The sequence below is a fragment of the Marmota marmota genome, unplaced genomic scaffold (assembly GCF_001458135.2).
Source record: "Marmota marmota marmota unplaced genomic scaffold, marMar, whole genome shotgun sequence".
Classification (NCBI taxonomy): domain Eukaryota; kingdom Metazoa; phylum Chordata; class Mammalia; order Rodentia; family Sciuridae; genus Marmota; species Marmota marmota.
In genome coordinates this window covers 2,185,562-2,194,901 of record NW_026000305.1, presented here as the reverse complement: position 1 = coordinate 2,194,901, position 9,340 = coordinate 2,185,562, and the positions used below count along the sequence as shown (strand labels likewise).

Here is a 9,340-nt window from a genome sequence, read left to right as displayed (position 1 = left end):
TTTTTTTAATATCTATTTTTTAATTCTCGGCGGACACAACATCTTTGTTTGTATGTGGTGCTGAGGATCGAACCCGGGCCGCACGCATGCCAGGCGAGCGCGCCACCGCCTGAGCCACATCCCCAGCCCTGTGTTTAATTCTTGTACTAAAAAAAGTCACTCCAAACTTATCCTTTGAGAGGTTGTAACTTCATTTTATGCACGTTATAGTTGATTATATAAACTGGGAAAGTACCTTGACCACATATTTGTACTACCATGAATTTCTTTAAATGAAGTGATCTTAGAGGCATTTCTATATTTATATAAGAGTGGCTTAAATGTATAGTCTCATTGTCCAGTACAACTCTCTACAATGGTAAAAAAATGTTCTGTACCTGCTCTGTTCAATACAGTAGCCACTTGACCCATGTAGCTGGTGAATACTTAAAATATGCTAGTGTGACTGAGGAACTGAATGTTTAATCTTATTTTATTTTAATTAATTTAAATACGAATGTACATAGCCACATATGACTAGGGAGCACCACACTGGAAGTGAAACTGTAGAGGAAATCTTAAGTAAGTGACAGACTGAAAGCAAGCTTTAATGTTTTGTGTCACTTTAGATTTAATCAGAGAAAAAGAAAACAACAAATTTAAAGTCTCCATCTCAAATGCTGAGGTTCAAGTTCAAAGAGCGCATGAAAACTTCCAAATTAATCTTTCTAAAGGATATTTAGTCCAGTAAACATTTCAAATCCCTTCCTGCTGTTCCTGTCTTTTGATCATATACCAAACGTTTGCGAAAATTGCTTTAATGCTTTTCCTCCTTAGTCTTTCTTAGCTAGTGGAGCCCTAATAAGCCTTTCAAGCATGTGGATTTGCCTAACCTTTCCAATGTCAAAGGAACTCTTATTTTATAGTCTGTTCATTTAGTTTATTTTCTTGCCTGAGTAACAAGGGACGTTTTTGGCAATATTTATAGAAATCAAATATAAAATAAAGGAAAGAAAATTATTGAGTGCTACTTTCATGACAGACATTTTACTAAACACCTTTACATGCTATCTCATTCACTATTCACTACAATCGTGAAGGATCCCTGCTTTACAATGAAAAAACTGAGGTCCTTACAGATAAAGTGATTTATTCAAGGTAATATAGTATTTGAATATACACACACACACACACACAACACACACACACACACTGCATATTTTGTTCTATAAGTATTTGAAGCTTATTGAAATAAACATGTAATCTTTTTATGCTGCTGAATTTGAATTTTAAAACTTAGGCACTAGTTGTAGTGTCTAAGAATGTACATTATAAAATATAATGTACCAAGGAGGAAACCATGGAGACTTATAATGTTTCTGTCATTTCTAATAAATATAAGAATCACTGAGAGTAATAATAGTTAGGAAATGTCTAGGCTGAACAATCTCAAAAGAGGCAATACTTTAAAAAACTACTTGACATTTATGCTGACAGAATTTGCTAAGGTAAACTACCATTTCAATAAATCCCCTGAATTGTATGGGATATGCTTTTAGAAATTTTCAAAGATAGCGGTAACATGGTTAAACACCTGCTTAAGTTTATTGCTAAACTTTGTGCAAAGAGGAACATGTAAATTATAATGATCTCGCTTTAGATGAAACAAATGTTTCCTTCATTTAGGATAAAATCTGTGATTCTGTTGATATGTAAATAAAGCAATAGAATGTACTAGTAATAGAACTACTTTCTCCCCTTTCCTGCAGTACAAATCTCTAGTTTAAGAACTTGTTACTGGATGTTTCTCTCTCCCTTCCCACCCCTCTTCTCTGAATGAAAGTAGATACAGTCACTTTGCAGCTCATGCTTTTTGTCTTTAAATACCATAAGTTTATATGCTCCATTGCAAGTTTAAGAAAAAAAGAGCCTCTACTGGGATAGCTTCTGGTGTGAAGAAAAATACATTGTCCCTAATATATTTGTTTACTACTGACTGAAAATAGCTCCAGCAATTTATTAGACCTCCCTTAAAGAAGAGACAATTGCCATGGGCATTTTGACCCAGCAATTAGTTGCACTCAATTTCTACAGTTTTGTTTAGTGTAAGCACTAAAGAGAAGACCAGAACTGAAAACACCAGCACCTTTATCCAATGACCTCATTCTTTTTTCAGGCAGCCTACTTCCCTGAACAATCATTCACTACAGTGACCACACCCTTGAACAACAATTTATCAAAGCAACACACCCTTCCCCACAGAATAGGAAAAGTTTCTGATAGTATTTAGAAATTCTAACACAATATGGGGGCAATATATTATATTTGCAACTTGAAACAAAGGTAAGCCCCTACTGAATAATTATTGAGAACAGAGGCCATTCATAAATATATCTTTTCCCTAGGTAGCTCTCTAGAGTTAGATTTGGTTGCAAGTTTCAAATTCAAAAGAATAACAAATTTTATAAAACATGGATTAAAATACCAGTATTCTACTGAGTAATATATTCAATGGCCACAATAAAAAATAAGCTTTTAAAGTTAAATACAGATATCCATATGAACTACCTACAGACAAGGCTCTGTATATCTATCCTCAAAGTGGACTCTCCTTGCACAAGCAGATAGTATTTGTCCAGAAAAATCACTGTTTTTATAATATATAGGCATTTAATAAGCATGTGTTCAGTGAATGACTAGTATTTAAAATTAGTTTATTTTGATCTATTTTTCTTTCTCTAAGGAGAGTTCCTCTGTATTCATAGAAAATATCTTGAACTTCAATGAAAATTTAAATTAGTAGAAAAAGAATTGGAAATCCAATTAGTAATTCATATCAATGCTGCTCTTAAAAATTTAAGGCAGTATTTCAGTTTGAGTTAAGGATGATAGGTTAATATTTTAAGTTTCAAAGGTTGAGTTCTAAGGGGTTTGGTTTGTTTTATTTTAAGCAGCTTCTAGAACACTATTCAATTATTTATAATACTACACTGAATTCTAAAATGTATCCATGACCTTGATTATACCTGGGTTTGATTATACTTATTCGTATGAATAGACATAATTTTAATTCTACTATGAATTCAGACAACTTGTTAGCAACTGATTTCTACATTTGATAATAACTGAGAAAATCATAAAATATACCTGATTGATCATAGGCAAGAAACAAAGCAACATTATATATCTAGAGAAATTTTAATTTGACATCCATAACACCATGTTAGTGCACAAGACTGCAATAGGGGAAACCCACATTCTAAAAAAAAAAAAAGCAGAAATAAAAAATACTAAAGTTCTGCAAAAAGCATTTGGTCAAATCTAAAAAGCCTACTACATGAGTTAAAATTAAGTTCTAGGGAGCACATCAGAATGGCATTGATTTCAGTTACAGAAAGGAACATATTTTACTACTGGCAATATTTATTTTAAAATTCCATGAGTTCTTTGAATGTCATTCAAACACCAAAATGCTTGAAAATAAAGTAAAACTTTAATTTAATTCACGATGACCAGCAACTGAATGTAAGTAATATTCATTTCCCTAGCTGCCAGGGTCACACACTTTGGCATCAGAATAATTGCTATTTACCAGCTCATCTGAAACATGGCATATTAATCAGATACTTTGTTAAAACATAACAACAAATAAATAAAAGGTTTTTGAGTAATATGTATTGCTTACTTGTGCTTGGTATGTGTAAAAAGGCTGCCATCACATTTTTCCCATTTCATCAGCATGATGGTAATTTCAGATCACACATATGTACTATTTTACATAATATCACAATGCAATCCCTCCAATAAACAAGAAAAGATAAAAATAAGGGTTTCATGTTCATAGTTTCTTACAGTGGATTTGACATCCAACTCAGTTTGGTATTTTATAGTCAAATTTTCCTGCATATTGTTTCACCAAGGAAATAAGGCTTATTTTTCTTTTCGTTTACCACATAACTTGAATTTCACCTCTCATATCCACACCCAGACCTTTTCTTTCTTTTTAGTTATAAATAACTTGACTTCACAGTGCCCTCCATTCCAATGTCTTTCCTTGGTTTTTGTGGCCATACTATCTATCCCTAATTTTCTTTATATAGTTTTCAATGGGGAACTGTATTTCAAGATGGAGATAGTCTGGAAAGATCACTTTGGTAAATATAAGGTAAAAGAAGGAAAAACTAGTAAAAAGTTTGTCCAGCATGATCCTGGTATTATTACACAATAAAGTTGAATAAAGGAACACACAATAAACTATGATCTTAAAACTTGTTCTGTGGTCAATATTTGTAATTTGCCAAAATTCAGCCTTTAAGTATGTATACGTCTACTTTTCTTTTACTACCAACATCACATGAAAAGAGTCTAAATGGGTTAAACTATGACAAATAGGATAATTTTAGTATTCATATGAAAACAGTAATTATTGTTTTCAACCTTCATTGATTTGTGGCCACTATGGAACAAAGATGACACCCACGTTGTTCATTGGCATCTTAATAATGATTATTTGAATGTACATTTGCATTATTATTATCATTTCTATAAGCTGGTATTTTTAGCTCTTATATTTTCCTTTCCTTTGAGCTCAATATAGTTAGAGTTTTTTGCTACAAGGAAATTACTGACAGTAAATCCTAGATTTTTAAATTTTTTTCCCTGAAATTAAGATAAGTGTTGTAAAATTAAAGCATTTGGTGTTTGGGATTATCTATATCTTTGAAAAAATCTTTAAAATAATTTTATTAGGCACTTTAGATACATTGCTTCATATCCTACTTAAATTATGTTTTGGATAAATAACTCAAACTATTGTCAATTAGTATAATACTGTAACATGGGCCAATATCCCAATGGTTGCATTTTGAATCTGTCACAGTGCAAATTGATCTTGAAAACAGAATTTCAGATTGGCTAGACGCTCCAAGAAAGTTTAAATACATGTAAAATGAATGTAAATAAAGTCAGAGAATAAAAATAAACACACAGCTGTAGTCTTGCAGTATTACTTTTCATTTAGCACAGGTATTGGTGATTAAAAAAAACTTAGAGGGGCTGGGGTTGTGGCTCAGTGGTAGATTGATTGCCTAGCATGTTCGAGGCCCAGGGTTAGATCCTCAGCACCACATAAAAATAAATAAATAAAATAAAGGTATTGTGTCCTTCTACAACTGAAAAATAAATATTAAAAAAAAACCTTAGAAACAAATCTGTTTCATTTTAAATGGTATATTAGAGTTGTGTCTTTTGCAGCTTTATATAACAATCGGTCACCTCTTGCATTCTTTAATACTGTACCTCCTCTTTCTATACTTGTTCTACCAATATTCCATCAATTATTCACCTAGTCTGTACAAAAATCAATGTGCTGTTTGCAGAAGATGAAACTCATATGATAATTCAAACAGACATTTGCACTTGTCACTTACCCTGAAGCAGCAAACTATTAGCTGAACACAAATAATTACTTGTCACTTCCTACATGCCATTATCTTTGCACCACTCCAATTGCTACAAGAAAAAACCTAACTAGTATAAAATATATTCCATGCTTTTACAATTATATCAAAATGGATTCTCCTTTATGTATAACTAAAAATAATTAAAATTGTTTGCTTCTGATATGAAATAAATCAATGGGAACCTGTTCTAAAAAATGAGTGTATTCAAGATGAAGTTTTCTTTGCAGTAGAGGCAAATTTTACCTCATTCAGCTCAGTTCTTCCAATCAACTCCAACAGAAAACGAATGCTCAAGTTAGATTATGAAAACATTTGGAACTGGTAAATGAACAAGTACAGGCACTAATAAATGAAAAAAAAAAAGGCCAATGGATAGAATTTGGGAGATTGTCCAATGTATATATAACCAAAATCTGCTAAGAGACATCCTGTAGAATAGAGGCAAATAAACAGAAAGGAAGGAGAGAAATGAGGTTCAAGATTTCCTTCTCCACTAATGGCATAGCTGTCTTTTGTGGTACCTGAGAATGGTCGCTCCAAACCAAGTTTTGGTAGGAAGAGGAAGTTTTGAGAGGGGAGAGCACTTCCCGTGGGCTGATGGGGTCCAAGGCCTGCACCACTCTGTTCATGGGCCCGCTGTAGGTCCTCACTCGCTCATACACTACATTTTTTTCTGGAGGCTGCTGGGCTTGGCTTGACTGATGGTAGCAGTGGTAATGCTGGGGCTGGCACTGCAGCACCTCTAGGGGCTGCTGGGTCCCACAGCTGCTGCTGCTGGTCTCGCTCCAATAACTTGAGCTCATCATCTTCTTGGTGGTCAGAAAGGAACTCCCCAGATGCTCTCCCTAAGAATAAATAGAGAATGACAAATTTAAAAAGTGCAGGAAGGCACATGTGCAGAAGCCATTTATCAACCACCTCTGCCCACAGAGGTGCAAAGGAGAGATGAGTTACCTGAGCAGCAACAGGAGCAGGTCTGGCAGCTGCAGAGGAGGCAACAAAGTACTTGAGCTCGAATGAAAAGTGGAGCCACCCTGTGAGATTGCTCCAGGAAATGGTACTGACACACCCCTGAAGGGCGGATTCACCTGGCAGGTTTGCGTGCCAGGAGAGGCCCTGCCTTGCCATGGAGATAGTTATAAAACTTCCCAGTAGGTAAAGGAGTCTGTAGAGATAAGAACTGTAGAATTTCAGGACTGAAACCAGAGCTTGCAAATCCATGGAATTGGAAATTCGCAAACAAAGACATACCAATGCCAATATTGCTGGAGGAAAAAACAAACAAACAAACACCAAATGAAAGTGGCTTTCCCATGGTTCATAAGCTTAACAAAGTGGTGATAAGCCTAAGTACTATCAGTCCAGAATCTCAGACCAAAATAAAAGGCATTAGCCTATGGACACACTAATTTTCAGGAACAAAACCGCATTCTTCAAAAAATCCAGGTGATAACTGCAGTCAAGGGAGATTGCTATGGGGTCTCCTTCTAGCAACTCTAATTTATGAACCTGTTTATCTTGTTCCGGTCATGGTATGCTTTTCTCACGTACATTGCAAGAGGTTTTTCCAAATGATTGAATTACTATCCAGAAATGGGGACAAGGGTAGTGTAGGAATGGTCAAGACATTGCATTTTTTTTGTCATTTATACTTATTGTTTTGCATTTTAACAAAGGAATTTACCCTCACTTTATTTTTGCCCTAGGAAACATTGAGCTTGATTGCCTCTTTAATATCCAGTTGTTAAGGGAGCTATAAGTTCTAAGAACTTCCTTACCTGAAAAAAATGAAATTTAAAAGTGTTTAGCACAAATATTTATTATGACTTGAAAGTCAAATCATAATGCCTACTTACACAGCAGACTTTGCCTTGCTGGATATTTCAGCATCACTGAATTTCAAAATATTCACTGAGGGTGGCTTCAGAAAAGCAGTATCTTCCTTATGTGTATATGTACTACAGGACCTAGCATACCACTACTACCCTGGAGAGTAAGACAATGTCCTTCAGTTGGCTAGCCAACTTTTTCTTTGCTGAGTGAAAAAATGGTAATGATTTACTGGTCATTCACTATTGATCAGCTCCTGCTCAAGGAGCTTTACATGAATTACCTCACCTTCATAATAATTTTATAAGGATTATGAATGAGAAACTGAGGCACAGATACCAAAAGGCTGAAAAAATTCCCCAAATTAATAATCAGTAAATGGCAGATCTGGGATTTGAACATAGGGAAATTCACTTTAGAGTCTAATCTCTTATGTGCTATATTGTGCTGCTTAATACATTTTAAAATTGTTCTGTGCTTGGCTATCTAATAAATCTTCTTAGGGTGAACTTCAGAAATATTAGCTTTAAGTGACTTTAAAAGGAATCTTTGAATTTCAATTGAAGGGAAGGAGTATGCATAAAGCTGAAAATCAACCTTAAAAGTCTTTTTAAAAATTACTACGTATTTACATTTATATTTGTGTACTGTGTGCAGAGCTTTCAAATCTAATCCTTGTTATTTGATACTCTTCCACAAGAATCAATGGAAATTTAATTAGAAGCATGTGGCCCGACAAACGACCCATTACAATATCAGATCTGTAACTCACTAATGTCATTAGCAGCATTGTTCTGAATAAATTTTATGTGTGAACAGGGAATGTGTGCTAAGTGAGGTCATCTAGTTAGCTCTGATTGTTGAAATTTAAATTTCACATGCACACAGTGCTGTTAAACAAAGAAATTTTAATTTTTATCTGCTGTCAACCAAAAGTGACCTATTAAATAAAGACATCAGGGTGAGGAATAAAAAAATTCCTTCATCCATAAAATGGTGACCATATCTTCCCTCCACATTTATTAGATATATGGTATTTTCAGGCAGTTGGGTTACAATTAACTGTGAAATGGATACCTTCACTCAATCCTTGAGACTCCTTCATCACTGTATCCCATCCCTGGGTATAAGGAAGAGAAAGCTTCAAACTCAGGGATAAAGAAATGAGATTAGGCACTGTCTGGTAGACAAACCACATCTAACTACAAAGCAGATGTTGGCTATCCTTGTTCACCTCAGAGAGCTTAATTGTTGTGAAAAAAGTTTCTGCTCCTTTTCTGAGAATACACTGTTGTTTTCATGACCTGTATCTCCAATGTTTTATTTCTCCTTTATGAGGTTGATGTTAATGCTAACTTATTTTTATTAATAACCATAAATGTATTTGTCCATCTAATAATAATACTTACCCTGTTTATGTTTGAAAATCCAAGGGATCTACACTATTCTGCAAGCTTCATGATAAGACTATTTTTCTAACAGTGGTGGATTGAACATTAAGAGTTGATTCCTTAATCTTAGCTTCAGGCTAGTTCAGAGAATCCTAATTATATATCTAACAGTTTTTCATTTCACTCAGTAATATAGATATTCCATGTTTACTACTAAAACAAGTAACTTTTAAAAATATCTTTATTTTTATTTGTTTATTTTTATGTGGTGCAGGAATGAACCTAGGGCAACACATGTGCAAGGCAAGCGCTCTACCACTGAGCTACAACCCCAGCCCTAAAACAACTAACTTATGCTGATGGATTTGGGGGATAGAGTGGATAACCCCTTAGGAGCTAATTCAATCTAACATTTAAAAAAACTTTCATTGTTTCCAATTGCAAAAAAAAAAAGCAATTCACTCTTTAAAAAATTATGCAATACATAAATAAAGTGGAAAATAAAACAATTTTAATGATAGGAGTAAAGGGTAGAGTAAGAATCAGGAATGCCTTATGCATAACACTTAATATTAATCCAAGTACATTTTATATTTAAATGTACATATTTATAGGGTTTCATTTTGACTGAGCTATCTTAAAGAGCATCTGAAAAAGTCCTGACTTTACATCCTGAGG

The 9,340-nt window shown here is 34.2% G+C and overlaps 1 protein-coding gene across 3 annotated transcripts in view; it reads right to left on the bottom strand.

Annotated features, from left to right (window-relative positions):
* Positions 1 to 6,494, bottom strand: part of Pof1b (POF1B actin binding protein) — a 67,556-nt gene extending 61,062 nt beyond the window's left edge. For 2 of the 3 annotated variants that reach the window (XM_015502131.2, XM_048797291.1), the window contains exons 1-2: positions 6,396 to 6,487; positions 5,963 to 6,286 (exon numbers count right to left, since the gene is read on the bottom strand). In XM_015502131.2, the coding sequence (XP_015357617.1) occupies positions 5,963 to 6,247 (285 nt within the window). In that variant the 5' untranslated portion in view covers positions 6,248 to 6,286; positions 6,396 to 6,487. Of the gene's footprint in view, positions 1 to 5,962; positions 6,287 to 6,395 lie in introns of all 3 variants that reach the window. The other variant, XM_015502130.1, reaches the window with a different exon arrangement.
* Positions 6,495 to 9,340: the final 2,846 nt, after the last annotated feature.